Here is a 22,067-nt window from a genome sequence, read left to right as displayed (position 1 = left end):
GAGCCACCCAGGCATCCCTATGATACATGTTTTCTACCACAACAAAAAGTTAATATACAATAGCATTTCTGTATGATGTCAAAATAATTTAAAATATTATGAAACTGATAATAAAATTATCACCCCGTGCCAAAAAAAAAAAAGTTAAGGAGAGACGAAAAATATAAAAAAGGCCCAAAGTTCTAGAGTTGAAAACTAAAAGATTTGAGCTTTTTTTTTTTTTTTTTTTTGCCCCACCTACCATGGGAATAAAGATCATTCTCTGCAATCAGACTGTCGGCATTCCAGAAAATGCTGACATCGCTGTGGAGGGTTACACCGTTACTGTGACGACCCCCAGGAGAAACCTGAGGAGGACCCCAGCCACATCGGTGTAGAACTCCGTTTCCTTGAAAGGCAGAGGAAGAGGCTCCACGTTCCCAGGTGGTGGAGCCGTTTAAAGGAGTGGACTACCATCCACACTATCTGTAGTCATGGACAGAACGTGGGCGAGAGTGTGACGCTGGGCTTCCAGTAGAAGATGAAGACTCTGTGCGTTCACTTCCCATCAATGTTGTGACTCAGACGAACGGTTCTCTTGCTGAAATCTGAAATTTCTTGGGCAAACAAATACATCTGCTGGGTTCAGCTGAGGCCAAGGGTTGCCTGTTCAGTATCACAGGCCCAGAGAGATGAGTTAATTCTTGAAGGAAATGACATTGAACTTGTACCAAATTCAGCTGCTTTGATTCAGGAAGCCACAAGAGTTAAAAATAAGGATATTGGAAAATTTTTGGAGGGCATCCGTTGCTGAAAAAGGAAAAGTCCAGCAGGCTAATGAGTAGGATCTAAACTGTTCACCTACAGAAACAGCAAGATACCAGATGATTTTTCAGACTTCTTTGCGATATTTTAGAGAGGCACTAACAGCTGTATGTTAAAAAAGAAAAGGCAAGAAAACGACAAGATTCGAGACACTGGATTGGATGGATAGCAGATTAGACATTATAGAGAAAAAGATTGGTGAATTAAAGTCATAAAAATAGGCATCGTCCAAAATGAAACACAGAAAGAAAAAGAATCAACAAGAATAAAAGCACATCAAGGAGCCGTGGGACCCTTCAAGCCCATGAAAAAATAACTGGGGTCTCTAAAAAGGGGAGCAAGAAGAAAATAGAAAGATAGTTTAATATTAAAAATTATAAATCCACAGACCTAAGATACTCAACAAGGAAAATGAAGAAAACTGCATCCATTTCTCAAAATCAGAAAAAAATCTTAAAAGCAGCTAGCAGGGAAAAAAAAAAAAAGACGTGTTATGTATAGAGGTACAAAGACAATCCTGAAAGATGTGTCGTTGGAAACAATGCAAATGAGACGATGTGGGGGAACTAAGGGGGAAAAGAGTCAACTTAGAATTCAGTATGTGGAAGAAATGTCCCTCAAGACAACAACCAGATGACAGGAAGACGCTTTCAGGTCTACGAAAGCTGAGAAGATCCATCATTGGTGCTCTAGAAAAATAAGGGAATGCCTCAGATGAAAGGCAGATAACAGCGGAGGGAAATCTGGATCCGCACAAAGGAATAAGAAGCACAGGAAATGCTAACTACGTAGGCAAATAGGAAAGTTTTTTTTCCTACTATTTAAATTTCTATAAACATATTGATGGTTTAAACAAAAATAACAAAGTAAGGATAGAAGGGAACTTTCTCGATCAGATAAAGGGCATCTATGACAATCTGACTGTAGTGGATTGAATTGTGTTCAGCGGAAGCCGCCTTCTCCCTCTCCTGCCTGCTGCCCCCACCCCGCTGTGTTCTCTCTCTGTGTGTGTCAAATAAATAAATAAAATTAAATAAAACACATAAAAATTTTTATAAAGAGTGAATACAAAGCTTTCCAGGTATATCAATAATCCCAAAGCACTTGACAAAATTAGCCAAACAGCCTTCAGAACTGTGAGAGAATAAACCTCCATGTTTTAAGCCACCACACCTTGTGGTAGTTTCTATTGGGCAGTCCAGGAAAATAATATACCTACATCTAACACCATACTTAATGGTAAAAGAATGGATGTTTTCTCCCTAAGATAAGGAACAACACAAAGATGTCCACTCTCACCACTGCTATGCAAAATTGTACTGGGAGTACTGGCCAGAGCAATTAGGCAAGGGGGAAAAAAGGCACTGAGATGGGAAAGGAAGAAGCAATATTATATTAGCAGATGACATGTATGTAGAAAATCACAAAGAGCCTGCTAAAAAAAACTGCTGAGTAAATAGATTCAACTAGATTGCAAGACAAAAGGTCAATATATAGAAATCAATCTCATTTCTATACATTAACAGTGAACAGTTAGAAAACGAAATCTAGAAAAACAATTCCATTTATAATAGCATCAAAAAGAATAAAATACTCAGGAATAAATTTATCAAAAGTAATCTGAAACTTGTGTCCTGAAAATGATAACATATTATTGAAGGAAATTAAGTAAGATCTTATTAAATTAGAAACATTCCATGTTCGTGACTGGAAGACTTAATATTGTTAAAATGTCAGTACTCTCCAAACTGATCTCAATACATCCTTGTCAAAATTCCAACTGTCTTTTTTGCAGAAATTGACACGTTAGTTGTAAATTCATGTGAGGATACAAGGGACCCAGAATGGCAGAATGACCAAAACAAGCAACAACAAAAAAATGGATAAACTGTACTTCACCGAGATTAAAAACATTTGTGCTACAAACAATACAAACAAGAAAGTGAAAAGACAATCCACAGGATAGGAAAAAAATATTTGCAGATCATACATCATGTACCTGATAAGGGGCTTGTATCATCAAAATTAAAAACTTTTCCTCTAAGGGGCACCTGGGTGGCTCAGTTGGTTAAGCAACTGCCTTTGGCTCAGGTCATGATCCTGGAGTCCAAGGACTGAGTCCCGCATTGGGGTCCCTGCTCCGTGGGGAATCTGCTTCTCCCTCTGACCTTCTCCCCTCTCATATCTCTCTCTCACTCTACTCTCAAATAAGTAAATAAAATCTCTCTTTTAAAAAAAAAAAAACAAACCCTTTTCCTCTAAGAAAAATGCTATTCAGACAAAGAAAAGACAAACCACAGACTGGACGAAAATCTTTGCTAAGTGTATATCTGGGTGAATGACTTGTATCCAGAACATATAAAGAACCCTCAAGATACAATTATAAGCAAAGAATCTTATTTAAAAAGGACAAAAATTCGAATGGACCCCTCCCCAAAGAAGATAAAGAAGATGGCAAATAATCATATTGCTCAAAATGCTCAGCATTAGTCATTAGGGAAATGCAAATTAAACCAATAAATGAAAAACACTCTGCACCTATAGGAGTGACTAGAGTTAAGACTGACCATTTTAAGTGTTGACAAGGATGTGCAGAACTGAGACTCTCCTATACTGCTGGTGGGAAAAGCAAATTTGTATAACAATTTGCAAAATTATTTGGTAATTTCCTGAAAAATTAAATATACATCTACCATGTGGTCTGGCCATTCAATTCATAGGTATTTAAGCAAGGGAAATGAAAGCATATGTGCATAGAAAGACTTGCACATGTCTTCAGATCCCTTGTCTGACCTCTGTTTAGACTACAGGTAGCAGAGGGTGGCCTCTGATGGTTACAGAGGACCTGTCCTTCCTTTCCATCTTGCCTGTGCTGGTAACAGACTGGCCACTGGCAGGCACCCTTCTCCAAAGCTCTCTCAGCCTCCCTGAGGTTTTGCTCAGAGACGTCAGCTTTTCCAGAGAGAACTTGGTTACTGTGCTTCCATGAGTCTTTAATGCCAAGGACATTTCCTTAAGATTAAGGTCATGCCCACTTTAGTGTCTACTGTCAGGGCCTTAACTGCAGGTTCTATTGATTTGTCTGTTTTTGCTTTGTTTTGTTTTGTTTTTTCACAAGCCTTCATTCTGCCTCCTTGTCTTCCTCGTGCTCCTGAGTTCCTTTCCCCAGCCGTGCAGGGGCCTCCGCACAGAAGAGGCTTGCTGTTTGCTGCAAGCCAATCTGAGGTGACCGTCTCTCTTCTATCATGTGGCACACTGCGGTCAGCCTGACTGTCTCCTTGGAACTGGCTGCCCACGGGCATGTCCATAACCTCTAACTCTTTGTGGCCTCAATCTCTCCATCTGTAGAGAAGACTGTTGTGTAGTTGAAAGATCAATTGTGTAAAGGCGTTAGCGCAGGAGGTACCTGATGAGCCACTGCGTTAGGTGTTGTTATCTAGAGCCCTGCCTGTGTTCTGCATCGTGGTTAGAGCTCTGCTCTCAAACATCTTTCCGGACTTTTTCCAGCCTCAAGTAACCCTCCCGAGGGTTGGAGCCTGAAGGTTGCTGTATGTTCAGGGCTGTGAACTCTTGTTTGCAGAGCAGCGCTGGTTCTCCCTTCTTGGCCTCCCCCGGAAGGGATGTCGGGCTTCAGACCCTAACAGGTAGATCCCTTGCCACAATGTTCTCTCAGGTTAGAGGAGCACATGACTCACAGCTGGGTTCATGGGCTTCCCGAACTCTGTCTGCCTGTGGCCTGATGCAGCCCAGTCCTGGGGCTTCCGTGGGAGAAGACAAGAAAGGGCTGGGAGTCCTGAAGATAATGTGGAAGAGGCCTGGGTAGGGGAGAGGACCTGGGAGCTACAACTACGCGGCTCTTGGGGCGCCCGGGGGGCTCAGTGGTTAAGCATCTGCCTTCCACTCGGGTCATCATCCCAGCATTGTGGTCAGGCTCCCTGCTCCGCGGGGACTCTGCTCCCTCTCCCTAGGCCTCTCTCCCTGCACATTCTCTCTCATGCAAATAAAAAACGAAACAAAAGAAAACTACAGCACTCTCAATTCAGGGAAAGACTACTGGATGCTCCTGTAGATCCGGTGGGAGCCCAGGGACGGACACCTGTAGTCTCCCGACACTGATGATGCTTAGCTGGAACACTGATCGGCGGTGGGAGCAGCGAGACAGACCGCGAAGGAAGGGCATTCCCAGTGCGGGAAGAGCGTTTAAGGAGACTCGAAACAGCCTGATGCATTCCAGGAACTGCGAGTAAGCCCGGTCTGTTGGTCCCTGTGGTCTACAGGACCGAGCCTGGACCCTGTCCCTCGACACTCAAAGTCCTTCCTAATCTTGCCCCCACCTCCGTCCAGCAGTCCCGCCCAGCCCTCTCCGGTCGGTGTGTTGCCGCCGCTATAACCCGCTCCTGCTCTCCAAGCAGGCCGTTTGCATTCTGGCCTCCGGGCCTTGCCCAGGCTGCTCCCTTTGCAGGGAAAATCTTAATCCTCGTCTTCGCAGAGCCAACTCCCTCTCATCGTGGGGACGTGCCCACCAGAAGCCCCTTTGGGGCCTGAGTCAGATGCTTGTCACTTTTGTTGAAGAGTGAATCTCGTGAGGGAAATCTGCCCTGAGTACCCGGTCCACGCTGGCCCTGCGCACTGCCCTCCGGCTTCCAGACACCGTCTGCGCTGTCAGGGCTTCCTGGGGCAGGTGCCATTTCTCTTCTTCACGTCAAGTCCAGCCGGCACAGAGGAGGGGCCGGTGCCTTCTGTTGGATGGATGGACGGACGGATGGGTGGGTGGACGGATGGACAGACGGACGGATGGATGGATGGACGGACGGATGGATGGACGGGCGGACGGGTGGATGGACGGTTGGATGGGTGGACGGACGGATGGATGGACGGATGGATGGATGGTTGGATGGATGGATGGATGGACAGACGGATGGACGGTTGGATGGGTTGGATGGGTGGTGGATGGACGGATGGATGTGTGGATGGGTGGGTGGACGGATGGATGGATGGTTGGATGGGTGGACGGACGGATGGGTGGACGGACGGATGTATGGACGGATGGATGTGTGGATGGGTGGGTGGACAGATGGATGGACGGTTGGATGGGTGGACGGACAGATGGATGGACGGACGGACGGGTGGATGGACGGTTGGATGGGTGGACGGACGGATGGATGGATGGATGGACGGTTGGATGGGTGGACGGACGGATGGATGGACGGATGGATGGACGGATGGATGGACGGTTGGATGGGTGGACGGACGGATGGACGGATGGATGGACGGATGGATGTGTGGATGGGTGGGTGGACGGATGGATGGACGGTTGGATGGGTGGACGGACGGATGGATGGACGGATGGATGGACGGTTGGATGGGTGGACGGACGGATGGGTGGATGGACGGATGGACGGTTGGATGGGTGGACGGACGGACGGATGGACGGACGGACGGATGATGGGGCCTTCGCCATCATCACCTTCTGTATCTGCTCCCCCGCCAGGCCTGGCCGCTGTTTTCAGGGTCCCGCGCTGTCGCCGCCTTCGGCGCTGTCGCTCTGGCCCCGCCCTCACCGCCCCGTCGCCCGCCCTGGGTCCCCGGATCCGAAGCCCCGCCCCCTGAGGCTCCGCCCACAGCCGGGGTTGGAGGGAGGAGGCAACGCCCCCCCTGCAGGCCGCCTGGGATTGGTGCGGCCGCCGCCAGGGGCGGGCCCGGGGCGGGGCAGCTGTGACGCGCTCGCGGCCAGAAAAGCCCGGCCAGGGGGCGGGCGAGGGACTGACGGCGCGGCCCGGAGCGGTGAGTGTCAGACGGGCGGGACGGGCGGGCGCGGGCGGGGACGCGCGGCGGGCGGAGCGGAGGACGCCGACGACCGTGGCGCGCGCTGGGCGCTGCCCACGTCCGCCTCCCCGCAGGCCGCGCGGGGCCAAGCGCAGCGCCGGAGCCCGGAGCCCGGAGCCCGGGGCCCGCCCCTCCCGGGGGACGCAGGACATTCAGTCCCGGCTTGTCTTCCAGACCCGGACGGCCGAGCCCCTGGAAGCGAGGACCCGCCGGCATGGCTTCGGAGGTGAGTGGACCTCGGGGACGCCGCACGGGGGGGAGGGGCGCTCTGGGAGCCGCGGGGGCCCTGACCTGCGCGCGGGATCCCGCGTGCCGCACCCGCCGCCGGCCACCCTCCGGGTCTTCGCCGGCTGCGGGCGACGGAACCTCCGGTGCACCTGCCGGAGCCTGGGAGGCCTGTGCTTGGACTTCCCAGCGCGCATCACCGTCGGCTCTCGGCCCGCTCCGCGCCCCAGGAGCCTTGTGGCGCTCCCAACCCGCGAGGCGAGGGGGGTGGCCCTGACCGACCCGACCGGACAGTGCTCCCAGCCAGGGCGCAGGGAGCGAGCTGCCCCCTCATTCAGCTCCGTCACCTCCCGATGCCCTTCCTGTCGGTCCCCACCCTGCGCCCCTGCTCCCGCTGTAGCAAACAGAGGCCACGTGACTCTGGCTGGTGGACAAAACCAGGAGGTTCAGGGACCATGCCCTGTGGCCCTAGTGGCCCCAGGGCTGGTGGCTTGCTCTCTCACTGGCCACTCTTTCTTAGAGCCACAGGGCGCCGGGGTTCTTCTCCTGACCACTCCTGGCAGGAGTCCTAGGCACAGGTTCCTTTTCTGGGGCCTCAGTTGGATAATCTGGCAGATGGGGGTAATAATAATTCTCTGCCTCCTTCTGGAAGGTACTGGGTCCTGAGGTCATTGCTTTGAACCTTTCAGGTAAAGGGGGCTGTTTGCTTGGTGCCAGCGAAGGGAGCCTGTGGCTGGGAAGCAGGAGGTCGGGGTTCCAGTCCTATCTCGTCCTCATTAGCTAGCAAAGCACTTCCTCTCTCTGGCCCTCGGTTTGTTCATCTGCATAAATGGGATGAGAATGTCTGTCCTGCTGGTTTCTGGGTCATGGTGTCAGCAGCGACAGTAGGGCTTGGACTTTGGAGGCAAACAGAGTCCGTTTCTGAGGCAATTCCTTGACCCCCCAGGGTAACAGTGCCTACCTCCCAGGAGGGTGTAATAGCATATGTAGAATGCCTAGCCCAGGGCTGAGCTGTCGTCCATACAGTAGGTGCTCGGTAAATGCTGGCTAAGGATATGACAGTAACAACACGGTATTTCCCTGTGCCTTCTAAATTGGTTATTGCTTATTCATCCCCACCCAAACCAGTACTCCTGCACCCTTGCCCCAAAGGTGTCATTCTGGCCCAGATGTGCTCAAGGCTAGAGGAGGGCCCTTTCTGCCTTGTTGGGACTCCCCCTCTCTTCAGAGCCCAAATGGTAGCACCTCATTCTGACATCCATCTGGGATCTTTTTTTAAAAAAAGATTTTATGGGGCGCCTGGGTGGCTCAGTGGGTTAAGCCTCTGCCTTCCACTCAGGTCATGATCTCAGAGTCCTGGGATCGAGCCCCACATCGGGCTCTCTGCTCAGCGGGGAGCCTGCTTCCTCCCTCTCTCTGCCTGCCTCTCTGCCTGCATGTGATCTCTGTCTGTCAAATAAATAAAATCTTTTTTAAAAAATTAAAAATAATATATTTTATTTATTTATTTGAGAGAGAGAGAGAGATTGAGAGTTTGGGCCGGGGGAGAAGAGACAGGGGGCAGGGACAGGGAGAGAGAATCTCAAGCAGACTCCCCACGGAGCAGGGAGCCCAGCTGCGCAGCTCTCTCTATCTCAGGGCTTAGAACTGAGCCGAAAGCAACAGTCGGACACTCAGTGGACTGAGCCACTAGGCCCCCTCTTTCTGGGGTCTTTTTTTAAGCCTGCCTGTGCGGCGGGAGCTTGGTCCCAATGCAAAGTGGGCTGCCTTCAGGAGACCAGTGCATCAGGTGACTTCTGCTTGCCCCAGGCCATCTTGTGGGTTGGTGCTAATTGGTTTGGCTGCCTCCCCACTTGTTAAGTAGTTGTTATTACTAACAACCCAGGCTGGGAGTTCAGGGCCTGCTGGAGGAGACAGCGCCAGGTTCCGGGCGGAGGGGGCCCACTGGCTCCCAGTCCTGACTGGCATTGGCCTGCCCTGGTCCTCTGGCCCCAGCGGTCAGGAGAGGGGCCCACGTGGTGCTTTGCGGGAGATCAAGGCTTGGCGGGTAAGAGGAGGATCTAGCTCAAAAGGTTGAGGGGGGCGGAGGCCGCTTCTGCGGGGCAGAGTCCTCAGACAGCCAAGGCTGCTGGGCAACGAGGGGTCAGGTCACAGCCTGGGGCGCGAGCGCAGTGGAGGCCCCCATGGTGCACACAGCAGCCGGGAGCACCGTTAAGACGCCGCCAGCCTCTGGCAGCCCTCGGCCCCTCCCTTACTGAGAATTTACTGAGTGTCAGGCACTGTGCTATGTACGCACTTAGAAATTTCACCTAACTGAATGTCACAACAGCTCGAGCAGATAGGTACTACCATTGTCCTCGTTTATCTGGGGTAACCCTGCAGCTTGGAAAGGTTATGGAATATGCCCACAGTCAGGTAGCTAGGAGGGGTCTGGGACATTGCAGGGTGACAGAGGAGGACATATGTCCCCAGCAGCCGTTATAAACTCCCCCTCCGCAGGAAAGTCGGCAGTGAAGTAAAATGCCTCCGTCCACCCAGGGAACACTCTCCCAGTCCTTGGCTTTCTGGGAGCTAGGACGGCTCCCTTGTGTTCTGTACCCCTCCCCCATCTGTCACATGCTGTGGCCTCTGTACTCTTTCAAAACAGAGGTGTCTCTGCCCCACCCCTCTGTCCTTAGCTCCTGGGGGGCATAGGGTCAGCTGGTGACCTTCTGGAAGGCCAAAGATAAGAGATGTGCCAGAGGCACTCTCCAAAGGAATGGTGGAGGTTGGGATGTCAGGCCCTGCCCCAAGCTGTGGGAGAGAAATGCAGGCCATTTGAGCCTGACGGGGCCCCTCACGTGCTTCCTCACCTGTCCCTGCTACAAAAGTTCAGGATATCAGAGCCAGCAGAGGGGAACATGGAGGGAGGCGTGCGGGCTCTGCTTCAGTTAGCTGGGCTGTGGTCCGGGCTCTGTCACCCAGCAAGGGCTCTGTGCCTTGGTTTCCCCCTCTCTGCAGTGGGATAGAATTGGTAGCCACATCAGAGTCTCTGTTGGCGCGGGCCAAGCGATGGCAGTCGTGCCTGGCACGCGGTAGGAGTGCGGAGTATGCTAGCGAGGACGGTTGTCATTACCGTCAGAGTGGCAGAGCTGGACTCAGACTGCATTCCGAGTGACTTCTCCCCTTGGTCAGTGGCACAAAAGGTCCCAGAAGTTCTGCTCTACTCTCAGGGGTGCCTCGTCCCCTGCCATCATTTCCTTAGAGAAATGTCACAGGTGGGAGAGAACCTAACTTCAGTGTCCAGCCACGTTCCCACACTGACTCCCCAGGTGGCTTCGAGCAAGTTCCTGATCCTCTCTGAGCCTCCGTTTCCTCATCTGTCCAGTGAGAATGGCCCTGCCTGCTGGTTCTCACTGCCGTCAGACTTGCTAGCTCTCCCGCGGGCCCTTGGTGAGAGGCGCTGTTCTCAGGGTGGGAAGGAGATTAACTGTTCCTGCTCTCCTGACCAGAGTGGGAAGCTATGGGGTGGCCGCTTTGTGGGCGCAGTGGACCCCATCATGGAGAAGTTCAACTCATCCATTGCCTACGACCGGCACCTGTGGGAGGTGGACGTGCAGGGCAGCAAGGCCTACAGCCGGGGCCTGGAGAAGGCAGGGCTCCTCACCAAGGCCGAGATGGACCAGATACTTCATGGACTGGACAAGGTATTCTGTACACCTGACAGCCCCCTCTAGAGCCCCACCCTGTGGTCCCAGGCTTCCACCAAGTCCCAAACGGGGTGTGGAGGATGTGCTCTCCAGGCACATGTTCCCTTGGGACTAAATGTCTGTCAAGGTGCTCTTCATTTTTTTTTTTTTTTAAATTTTAAAAGCTTTATTTATCTTGAGAGAAAGCAGGGGGAGGGGCAGAGGGCGAGGAAGAAAGAGAAACTCCAGTGGACTCCTCACTGAATGGGGAGCCAACGCAGGGTTTGTTCCCACAACCCTGAGATTATGACCTGAGCCGAAACCAGGAGTCGGCTGCTTAACCTACTGAGCCCCCCGGGTGCCCCCGTCGAGGTGCCGTGTAAACCATGTGCTGTGCTGTGTCTCTCTTCTCCCTCAATGCCTCCGTGGCTCATAGGGGAAGGAGACCTGGGCCCGAGGTGTTCCCCTGGGTGTGGGGGCTACAACCCCCCGGGGAGCACTCACGCTTCCTGGGGAGCACCCCGAGGATGCAGCTCTTACGCAGAGACAGTCAGTGATCAGAGCTGGGTGGGACCAAGGCTGTGGATGGCTGACCCCTGACCCCTGGGTTGTTGGCATCTGCTGCAGGTGGCTGAGGAGTGGGCCCAGGGCACCTTCAAACTAAACCCCAACGATGAAGACATTCACACAGCCAACGAGCGACGTCTGAAGGTGTGACCCCTGCTGTCCACCTGGCCTCCCCCTTCTCCCTCACCCATGGCCCCTTGGAGCATAAGCACCATCCTTCTGTTCCCTGCGGGCTGGATCTCAGAGCAGGTGGCCTCTGCAGAGATGGCAGGGCCCAGGGGTAGGGAGGGAAGGTGACAGGGCTGGGAGGAACCAGGCCCTGCCTGGGCTGACCATGACCCCCTGCCTCCCTCCGCCCCCAGGAGCTCATCGGCGAAACTGCGGGGAAGCTGCACACGGGCCGAAGTCGGAATGACCAGGTGCTGCTCCTGCACTCCCCCCAACCGGCCTTGGGCCTTGTGCATTCCGGATCCTGGGGAGCCCAGGTGGCAGATGTAGGGCGCTGCAGTGGTCCTGGCTCCCCAGCGAAGCAACATATCTGTGCCCCTGAGTGCCACCCTCTCCTCCCACAGGTAGTCACAGACCTCAGGTTGTGGATGCGGCAGAACTGCTCTAAACTCTCCGCCCTCCTGTGGGAGCTCATCAGAACGATGGTGGACCGGGCCGAGGCGTGAGTTTCCCGTGGACACCCAGGTGGCAGAGAGGAGCACGAGGGCAGCCAGGGTCTCCTCTGCCCTAGGACAGGCAGCCTGAATGCCAGATCTACGTGGCAAGGGGGAAGGGGGTTGGGGAGCAAGGCCCTGGAGCTCAGGGATGTCCTGGAACTCCTGGACTAATGAGGTAAAGCAGCCAGGAATGGGGGCATTTCTTGCCATGTTTCCCACTCCCGTGCCAGCTGAACTCAGCAGGTAGGGCGAGCTCACCCTCTGAGGCTTCGTATGTAGGAGACTAAGGCACTAGGCAGACGCCTGAAGCCTGAGGAAAGGGGCTGCCTGTGCCAGGGACAGCCCAGGTCACTGCTCAGCCACTCCACGCCCCGGTCCCCACCCAGCATGGCTGGCACAGGACGGCCAAAGCTGCCTCCCACCGGCCTCATCCCAAGTTCTGGCTCTTTTGACCTCACATCTTTGGGGGTGACTTGGCTCCTTCCAGACCTGGCCAATTTGCTGCTGAGAAGTCCCCGTCTGGTGTCAGAGATAGGGTGACCCCAGCTCCCTGTGACCTCTTGTTCACAGACCTTACCATGTGGGGGAGAGCAACAGCCTAAGACCCGTCGCCCCCGGGGGTGCTGGGAGAAATGGGGAGCGAGCTAATGACTATGACTTGCTTCTTTGGGGGGATGAAAACATTCTAAAATTTACGGGGTGACAGGCATACAAAAGTGTACAGTTTAAGTGGGCAAATGATGTCTCAGTAAAGCTGTTTATTAAAACAAACAAACCAAAACCATCACCTGCAGCACCTTGTCTCTTTGAAAGTGCCCCCTGCTCTTCTGAGGTCCTTGGGTGTGTCTCACGGGCTCACAGATGGCAACTCCCCCGCCAAGTAGTACCCCTCGGCGTCCCCTCCTTCCCTGTCACCTCTGCTTAGAGCTGAGGATGGCACCGCCTCGCGTCCCGGCTCCCATCCTGCTCTGGAGAGGCCCTGGGCCCTGGCCCCGTCCCTGGGTCACGCTGCCCCGCTTCTGGTCTCTTCCTTTAGGATGTGTTTGTCCCCAGGAGGTCGCTTGGTTTCTTGCACAGGCAGGTCCTTGCAAGGCTGGCCTCGCTCTTCCCCGTTGGGGCCTGCGGGGCGCGGGCAACACAGGCCGAACTTGCAGCAGCTGCGCAGCCCCTCAGACCCTGCGGCTCTTCTCCCCCCCCACAGGGAACGCGACGTCCTCTTCCCGGGGTACACACACCTGCAAAGGGCTCAGCCCATCCGCTGGAGCCACTGGATACTGAGGCGAGTGGGGCAGGGCTCGTGCAGGGGTGTTGTGGAGGGGCTGTGATGGAGGGGAGGGCCCCCGGGGCCCTGACCTCTACCCTCTGGCTTCCTACAGCCATGCCGTGGCGCTGACCAGAGACTCGGAGAGGCTGTTGGAGGTCCAGAAGCGGGTCAACGTCCTGCCCCTGGGGAGGTGAGTCAGCCCCCAGTGTCCCGAGGACCTCGTGGCGGGGCGGGGTGGGGGGGTGTCCCACTTGGTTAGCTGGTCCTTGGGGATCAACGGAAGAGGAGGCGCTAGGAAGGACAGAGGAGGCAGCCGGCCAGGTGACGGGCCTGTCCGTCCGGGGTTCTTCCGCGCGGACCCACGGCGGTCTCGGAGATGGGGCTGACCCCGCTAGCAAGGATGTCAGAGCGGGGCCAGAGCTCTGCAGAGAGGTTAGAGAGCCGGCGGTTGCCCTCAGCCTGCCGTTTCAGCTCCGTGGGGACAAGCGTTCCGTCAGCCACGCTGCCTGGGTGGCCGCCCTGACCATCGGGGCTTGGCTCTGGGTGTGTGTGTATGTGTGTGTGTGTGTGTGCACGCGCCAGGAGCCCTGCTCACCTGGGATCCCCTGTTCCTGCAGCGGGGCCATTGCAGGCAACCCTCTGGGTGTGGACCGGGAGCTGCTCCGAGCAGGTGAGGCGCCCTGCCCCTCCCCCGGCGATCCCCCGCAGCACCTGCCAGGTGCCACAGACACACACTTGGAGCGGGCAGGGGGCTGGCTGAGACCCTCATTTATTACCTGCGGACAGTGAGGCTAGAGCGGCACGAGAAGGCTTGTAGCAGCGGTGCATGGCGCTGGGACACTCAGGGCTCCTGCTTCGTGCCCGGGACCTGTACAGGAGACCCTCCCCCATTCGTGCCGCTCCTACTCTCCTCCCTAAAAGGGCCTCAAGGAGGAGGTGGCCGGGCAACCTGATCAGGGGTACAGGAAGGGCCTGGCGGTGGGGGGGGGGGGTGGCTAGGCCTGCTTGGGGGGGCGCGGCAGGGGGCGCCCTCCAGCCCAGCCCTGTTGCCTTCCCCACGTCCTTCTCCAGAACTGAACTTTGGGGCCATCACTCTCAACAGCATGGACGCCACCAGTGAGCGAGACTTCGTGGGTGAGTCCTCGGAGCCTGCCCGCTTGTCCTCTAGGGCCACTCCCCACTGTGCCCTGATTTAGCTCTGTCTGGCTCTCATCTAGCTCTGGCCCCCCTCCCGCCGCCTCCCACCCCTCCCACCTCCCAAGTCTGGTCCCCCGGGGCTTCTCCAGAACGAGTGGGGAGCAGGAGAAGCCTGGGGACCGGAAGGCCTGCTCTCCCTTCTCCCGCTAGCTGAGTTCCTGTTCTGGGCTTCGCTGTGCATGACCCACCTCAGCAGGATGGCCGAGGATCTCATCCTCTACGGCACCAAGGAATTCAGCTTTGTGCAGCTCTCAGATGCCTACAGGTAAGGCTGGGCCCTGCCCTACCTGGCTCTGCACCTGCCAGCGTGGCATCCTTCCTCCCCATACCCACCCTGCCCCGACACCCGCCCCCCTGGCCCTGGCCCCGGGCCAGACCGGAACTGCATGCCGCTAGACCTCCCCTGACCCAGCCAGCAGACCAGCCAAGGGGCAGGGGAGCCCTTTCAGCCCTAGCCTCTCTGTCCCTAGCACCGGAAGCAGCCTGATGCCCCAGAAGAAAAACCCAGACAGCCTGGAGCTAATCCGGAGCAAGGCGGGGCGCGTGTTTGGGCGGGTGAGCGGGGCAGGGAGTGGGGGCAAGGCTCTGGGCTGACCCTGAGGGTCCCGAGGGAACGTGCAGGATGGGCTCTGAGGTCCAGCCTCCTCATTCTCACTCTTTTCTCAGTGTTCTGGGCTCCTGATGACGCTCAAGGGGCTCCCAAGCACCTACAACAAGGACTTACAGGTGCGAGGCTGGGGCCGTGGGTGAGGGCCCCACCTGCACGTACACCGTATCCCATTCCTCGGGGCCCTGGACGTCCAGGCAGGGGCCCCGCGAATTGCCGCCTCCCATCCTATGCACCCAGCCCTTGACAGTCCTTGAGAACTCTCTCTCTCTCTGTCCATGTGGGTTGTACGAGGTGCTGAGCGTTCCTCGCGGAGGGCAGTGGGATGCCTCCGTGGGGGGCAGGGCTGCTGGGCTCTCACCTCCTGCCACGCGGCCCCCAGGAGGACAAGGAAGCCGTCTTTGAAGTGTCAGACACCATGAGTGCCGTCCTGCAGGTGGCCACGGGCGTCATCTCCACGCTGCAGGCAAGTCCCTGTCCTCTCCCCCAGGCCCCTACATGCCAGGAGGGGAGGGTGGGTGCATCCAAAAGATCTGGGGCAGGGGGAGGAGGGTGGGTGTTTGCTCCTGGCCCTAGGAACAGCGGGGAGACGAAAGCCACAGTAGAATGGAAGCAGGTTAGACGCTGCGGGTCCCATCAACTGGCCTGACTGGATCTCCTTTTGGTCACTGATGACGGGAGATCTCAGCACACACAGCTGAGACCGCACAATGAACCCCTGTGGACTAGCGCCCAACTTCAACAACGAGCAACTCGTGGCATTTCTCGCTTCGGTTCTTTACCCACCACCCGCCCTGCCCCCGCGGTTCTGATGCAGCCAAAGCTGGGGACCCCGAGAGAAAGTGCCGGCTGCCCCGATAGCACCCCTAAACACTATCGGGGATGATGGCAAACGGCGGAGAGGGCGGACCAGGCTGGGTCAGAGTAGATCTGCCTGGGGCTGAGGGTGGAAGGCTGGCGGCTTCACCACCAGGGTCCCCAGCATTCACCGCTCCCCTCCTGGCGTCCCCCAGATTCACCGCGACAACATGGCACGGGCTCTTAGTCCTGACATGCTGGCCACTGACCTCGCCTACTACCTGGTCCGCAAAGGGGTGAGTGTGGGGTGGCTGGGGTGCAGCGGGAGGAGATGGGGACGTCCCGGGCCGAGGGTAGGGGGCGTGAGGGATGGTGCGGGCAGAACAGGGGCCGAGGAAGGCTGAGTCGGAGCCCCCCGCGCCGGCCACCCCAGATGCCGTTCCGCCAGGCGCACGAGGCCTCCGGGAAAGCCGTGTTCATGGCCGAGACCAAGGGGGTCGCCCTCAACCAGCTGTCACTCAAGGATCTGCAGGCCATCAGGTGCGGCCCCTGCCTCCCCGCGGCGGCCCCCCGGGGGGTGTGCCTGGGCCAGTGGGGTCCCCGGGGACCCCCGCTGGGCCCTGGCCCACCTGGTCCTCTGTCCCGCAGCCCCCTGTTCTCGGGCGACGTGAGCCGCGTGTGGGACTATGGCCACAGCGTGGAGCAGTACGCGGCCCTGGGGGGCACAGCGCGCTCCAGCGTCGACTGGCAGATTGGCCAGGTGATCGCTGCAGGGGCGGGCAGCTGCTAGCCCCCCCACCGGCCCCCCCCAGGCCTAGCCCCCCCCCCCCCTGGCCTAGCCCCCCACCGCACCCCCCCAGCTGGCCTAGCCCCCTGCCGCGCCCCCCCAAGCAGGCCTAGCCACCCCCACCCCCCCCCCCACCAAGCCCTTCCAGCAGGCCTAGAGGCCCCCGCTGTGCCCCCCAATAAAGCCAGCCTGAGGGGAGGCCGCTGCTTATTCCCTGCCCTGCCTGACTCCCTCAGCCACAGGCTCTCGGGGGTCTCTTGGGTGGACAGTGGGGCCATCAAGGCAGCGGGGAAAATGGACGAGGATGGCAGGAGGCACAGATGGGGAAGGAGCAGAGGGGGCAGCCTTCATTGGAGCCTCCACCCTGATCGGCAGGCGGCCACAGTAACTGCCGAGCTCCCGGGAGGCGCTGGCCTCCTTGGAGCCTTGATGGTGCCTGATGGGCTTCGGGAACTCAGCCAGCCCGTCCATTATCCTTCCTTCCAGTGTCCTCCTGGCTCCCCTGCTTGACCCACCCTTCCCTAACAGTCAGCAGCACCTGTCGTGGGGCTCCGGGGTGGGGGGGGATGGTACATTTGGAGGTAGAGTCACTCGGTCAGCTGGCGTGCGATGCCAGGCGCTGGGTGAACTTCATATACGTGCGAGGCGTCTCCTTCACCCTGGAGGGTAATGATGGTCCCGGCGCAGATCACGAGGTCCACAGACAGGCAGTGCAAGGGGTGGGGGGCTGCTCCCCCGTTGCCGTCAAGGACTTACCTTTACTCTGCAAGGGCCCGAGGCCAGGTCTGGCACACAGTAAATGTTCAATAGCAGTGAGTCCCAGAAGAGGCCAGCAGAGACCTCTTCTACACGGCTGTCACCAAAATCCTCATAAGAAATGTCTGACATTTACGTTTCATTAACAACAGAGCTAAACCCAAGGAAGAATGAATAACCCTTCCCAAGTGTTTCTTGGGAGCAATGGAAACACTTTGTAAACTGAGCAGTTAAAACTTCAGCAGTGCGGACACCTCACCACATTCCGAAAGGGGCCAAAGCCATGGCTCACAGAATGTTGGCTCCCCAAGTGTGGTTCCTCTTTCACTTCCTCCTCCTCATTTGGGAGTTTTTTAAAAAATGCAAACTCTCGTGCTTGCTTCGGCAGCACATATACTAAAATTGGAACGATACAGAGAAGATTAGCATGGCCCCTGCGCAAGGATAAAAAAAAAAAAAAATGCAAACTCTCAGGCCTGAGACCTACAAAATCAAATTCTAGGTGGGGGTGCAGGTAGGCCTTCAGATGATTCTGATGCACGTTCAGGTTTGAGAATCACTATCTCTAGAATTTTGTTACCTAAAGTAACCACAGGTCACCACCTCTCCCAGGTCCCAGCTTGACCTGATCTAGAATCTGCATTTTAACAAACTCCCCAGGTACTGGTTGTACACATTAGAGTCAAAGTGCTGATCTAATTAGACCTGAGAAGGTTTAATATCTAGTCTCAGAAATGAAGGAGGGACTAATGTACATCAAACAACAGACAGGATTAAAATAATGACTGGAATGCATACGTAACACAGACGACACAGGGAGCAGTTCCTGCCCTACACCTCCATCAGCAGGACACACCACCACCTGAGTGGGAACTCTGTTCTCAGACAGTCCTATCAAAAGTTTCTCCTTAACTGGAATCAGCCCCCCAGGGCTTCCCACCCGTGAGCCCAGCCACATGCCCTCTGACCTGACCAGAGGAATGGGCCTCTCCTAGGTCAGGGAGAGCAAGAGTTTGTATGGCTTTTCTCCAGACTGCCCATACGTGATTGAGTTACTCCCCTTGTCTGCCTCTTTCCATTCTGCCAACAATTTACACCAAAGTTCCGTAGGACTTCGGACTGGTTTCCCATTGCTGCTGTAACAAATTACCCCTCATAGTGGAATAAAACAGCATAAACATTAATAATTGTTGAGGTCAGAGTCTGAAATGCGTTTATACTGAGACAGAATCAAGTGACAGGAAGCATTTGGGAGAATCTATGTCCTTTGCCTCTCCCAGTTTCTAGAAGCGATCTGCATTCCTTGGCTTGTGGCTCTTTCCTTCATCTCTGAGGCCAGTGGTACAAATCTTCAAATCCTTCTGCTTCCTTTGTCACATCCTCTGCCTGACCTTTCTGCCCCCCTCTTATAAAGACCCTTGTGATTACACTGGGTTCACCTGGATAAAGCAAGAAAATCGTTTCATCTCAAGATCCTTGACTTAATCACATCTGCAAAGTTCCTTTTACCATGTTAGGTAACATATACACAAGTTTGGGGGATCATTGTTCAGTTTACTGTATTTTGTTGTCTGGCTCTCAAAGGCCAGTGTCTATCCACGGGCCACACATTCACTCCATCCCATGCGCCGCCCCCCGCCCCGCCCAAAGTTTTAGCCCCTTAAACATCAGCACAAGTTCTAAATCTCATCAGCTTGGAAGTCCCACATCTCATTATCTAAATCATCTGAATTAGGTCTGAGAGACGGACATGATCCTCCAGGGGCAAAGTTCCTCCTTATCCATGAACCTGAGAATCTCATGTGACTGTGGTGGGGATTAGGGTTTGCCCAAACGAACGATCGTTTGACACTTAGAGGCATTTTAATTTATGTCTTTTTAAAGATTTTATGTATTTATTTTAGACAGGACAAGTGGGGTGGGGGGCGGCGAGGAGCAAAGGGAGAGGGACAAGCGGACTCTGCCCTGACCATAGAGTCCCATACGGGCCTCGATCCCAGAATCTCGAGGTCGTGACCTGAGCCAAAATCAAGAGTAGGACATTTAACAGACTGAGCCACGCAGGTGCCCCAAGGCATTTCCGTTTTAAAAGGAAGAAAACGGAAGGGAAAAGGAATCCCTGGTTCCAAGCAATTTTGAAATCCAACCCCGAAAATTCCACTAGTCTTCAAGGCCTGGGAATACAGGTTTCCCTGGTGTCTGAAAGTAGTGTTCCTTCGAAAGTTTTCATGAGCCAAAATGGTATCCAGTAAAAATTACTACCGTGAATGACCGTTATTTTAATATGGGAACATTTGAGCCTTCCCACGACCTCTCGGGCTTTCCTGGGGCCTCCGGACGCGCCTGGCTTAGACGCACAAATACCTCAAGCTGAAGCTGTCGGCGGCGGGACGCCGGGGCCGGTGCGGTTCCCGGGCAGGACGCTAGGGGGCGCCGCCCTCGCCGGTTCCCGGGCAGGACGCTAGGGGGCGCCGCCCTCGCCGCCAGGAAGGCTCACGGCTGAACGACGCCCGGTTCGCTTAGCAAAAATCTTCGGGTTTCTTTTGGTGAGTGAGGACGGGTGCTTGGGTCGAGCTCTCAGACAGGGGAAGTGGCATAAGGCGAACTTCCGGGAAATAAGGGATTCCCGCCCTCCGCCCTCCGGCCCTGCCCCGCCCCGCCCCCCGCCGAGCCATGGGCCCCTCCCCCACCCCCAGGGCGGCTCGTCTTCACCGCCCGCGGAGGGACACGGGGTCCTGTCGGCCCGTTTCCTGCTCGTCCAGCTCTGCGGAGGCCCGGAGAGCCTTCCTCGGGGTCCTCGTCGCGCTCCGCGTGTCCGCGCCGGCGTTTCTGCTGCCGTCACGGCCTCGAGAGCGTGGCGGGTCTCCTGGGCCTGTCACGGGTCGCGTCGGGGACCAGAGGTTCCTCCGCGGAGCCTTCGAGATCGTGCCGCGTCCCTTCCTGCTTCTGCTGCGGGGGCTGAGGGGAGCCCGCGGCCCGCACCGAGCGCCCCAACAGCGGAGCGGCCGGAGCTTTGATCTCCTCAGGCAGCCGGATGCCCGGGCGCCGCCTGCCTCTCCAGCCCGCGCTTTCTGACCCTGCTGCTCCTCATTCTGCCGTCCTTTGAAATCGGCACAGGCGGAGAATTTCCCAAATCATCAAGGCCTGGTTTCCTCTTGCTTCCCAGTCCTTACCTCAGCCGGCCGCTGTTCCATACGCTCAGCTTCAAGGGATGAGGAGAAAGCGGGCTCCCGGCGAGAGGAACGAGCTGGGCTTGCCGGCTTTTGTACTGACCGCGCGTCATCCCTTGGGCTGGGGCGGGCCTCGCCTCGCTAGGCCTGCTGTCTCCTGAGCAAGATCAAGGTCTGTCAACTGGGGTGGGCGGTTGTGAGTTTAGCAGCCAATTGTGTCCCGAATATTTGATTACTGTCCTATTGAAGAACCCAAATTGCACGGACACCTACCGCAGAACTGGTAGACTCTAAGTCAACAAAACTCCAGAGGGCTGGCTCTTGTTTGTTTGTTTTTTAAGATTTTATTTATTTCTTTGAAAGAGAGAGAGTGAGAGAGAGCACAAGCAGGGTGGAGGGACACAGAGAGAGGGAGAAACATGCTCTGGGAGCCCCTTGTGGGGCTCCATCCCAGGACCCCGGGATCATGACCTGAGCTGAAGGCAGACACTTAATGACGGAGCCACTCAGGTGCCCCAGGAATCCTTTTAGCCCCTTGATGGGACTCCAGCCGCTGCCAGGACCCCCGGGATCATGAACCTGAGCTGTAAGGCAGAGGCAGGCAGAGAGAGAGAGGAAGCAGGCTCCGTGAGCCAGAGAGCCCATGGGGGCTCGCCCCCCTGAGATCATGACCTGAGCTGAAGGCAGAGGCTTTAACCCACTGAGCCACCCAGGCGCCCCCCAATAGTAACATATTTTTAAGAGATTTTATTTATATGAGAGAGAGCAAGCATGAGAACACAAGCAGAGGGAGGGGCTCAGGGAGAGGGAGAAGCAGACTTCACAGTGAGTGTGGAGACCAACAGAGGACCTGATCTCAGGACCCTGAGATCACGACCTGAACCAAAGGCAGAGGCTTAACTGACTCAGCCACCCAGGCGCCCAACTCCCCTCAGCTGGAGTGAACTCAAAGGAAAAAAAATGCCTCTGGGCACTTTTTCAAGGATGGGAAGAGAAAATTTAATTCTGTATTTGCTGTAATGTTCTGCTAATCTTGAAAAAAAAATGTATAATGTCACAGAGCTTTTAATTTAAACTTTGATTTAAAATTTTGATTTTCTCAAAGCAGAATTACAGTATAAACACATATTTTAAAACATTAAGAGGCAAAAGACCACATACATGATTGCATTTACATAAAACCCCTGAATTATGGAGACAAAAGCTAGATTAGTAGTTGCTTAGGACTAGATTGGTGGGACAGAAGGGTAGAAAGCAAAGAGCACAGAGTTTCCTTTTGAGGTGATGAAAATGTTCCAAACTTTAAAAAAAAAAATGTTCCAAACTTAATCGCAATAATGGTCACACACCTGGGAATATACTAAAAACTTTTGCATTGTACACTGTAAGTGGATGAATTATGAGGTATTTTAATTATAGCTCAATGAAAGCGTTTTTTAAAAAAAATAAACATTAGGGTGCTCTCTTTGCTGAATCCACTGTGAGAATGAAGACATTTTCAGTAACCAGACTGTCCACCTTTTAGAAAATGTATCCCTCTGATGGGACAGTTATTGCGAAAAGCCCAGAAGACTCCTGCGGAGGGATGTCATCAGTGTGGAAATCAGCCTCCTTGGAAGGAAAGTGAGAGGCTTTGGATTGACAAACAGAGAGGAACTGGCGACCGTTCATGTGGTCGGTAGTCAAATACAGCACATGAGCAAGAGTGTTCCACTGGATTTCCGTTCGGGTGA

General features: G+C 55.2%; 1 protein-coding gene and 2 pseudogenes across 1 annotated transcript; all 3 read left to right on the top strand.

The window, feature by feature from the left end:
• Window positions 1–242: 242 nt before the first annotated feature.
• LOC106006707 lies at window positions 243–824 on the top strand (annotated as a pseudogene).
• Window positions 825–6,515: 5,691 nt separating this feature from the next.
• On the top strand, window positions 6,516–16,411 carry ASL (argininosuccinate lyase). Its single transcript, XM_045074860.1, has 17 exons — window positions 6,516–6,588; window positions 6,805–6,856; window positions 10,347–10,541; window positions 11,151–11,234; window positions 11,453–11,509; window positions 11,663–11,760; window positions 12,957–13,034; window positions 13,132–13,209; window positions 13,637–13,689; window positions 14,091–14,153; window positions 14,367–14,481; window positions 14,687–14,771; window positions 14,883–14,942; window positions 15,206–15,289; window positions 15,837–15,917; window positions 16,055–16,161; window positions 16,270–16,411. The coding sequence occupies exons 2-17, from the start codon at window positions 6,845–6,847 to the stop codon at window positions 16,409–16,411; spliced, it is 1,392 nt and encodes a 463-aa protein (XP_044930795.1). The 5' UTR covers window positions 6,516–6,588; window positions 6,805–6,844.
• Window positions 16,412–17,536: 1,125 nt separating this feature from the next.
• LOC123390731 lies at window positions 17,537–17,636 on the top strand (annotated as a pseudogene).
• The last annotated feature ends 4,431 nt before the right edge of the window (window positions 17,637–22,067 follow it).

This window comes from Mustela putorius, unplaced genomic scaffold (genome assembly GCF_011764305.1).
Source record: "Mustela putorius furo isolate JIRA1106 unplaced genomic scaffold, ASM1176430v1.1 tig00000139_pilon_pilon_pilon, whole genome shotgun sequence".
In the NCBI taxonomy this organism is placed as follows: Eukaryota; Metazoa; Chordata; class Mammalia; order Carnivora; family Mustelidae; genus Mustela; species Mustela putorius.
This window is presented reverse-complemented; position numbering and strand designations above follow the sequence as displayed.

Excerpts from the sequence above, each read along its gene's own strand:
- ASL (XM_045074860.1), top strand. Across the intron at positions 13,690-14,090 it reads CCGGGAGCTGCTCCGAGCAG|AACTGAACTTTGGGGCCATC; the intron begins GTGAGGCGCCCT and ends GTCCTTCTCCAG. Across the intron at positions 14,482-14,686 it reads CAGCTCTCAGATGCCTACAG|CACCGGAAGCAGCCTGATGC; the intron begins GTAAGGCTGGGC and ends CTCTGTCCCTAG.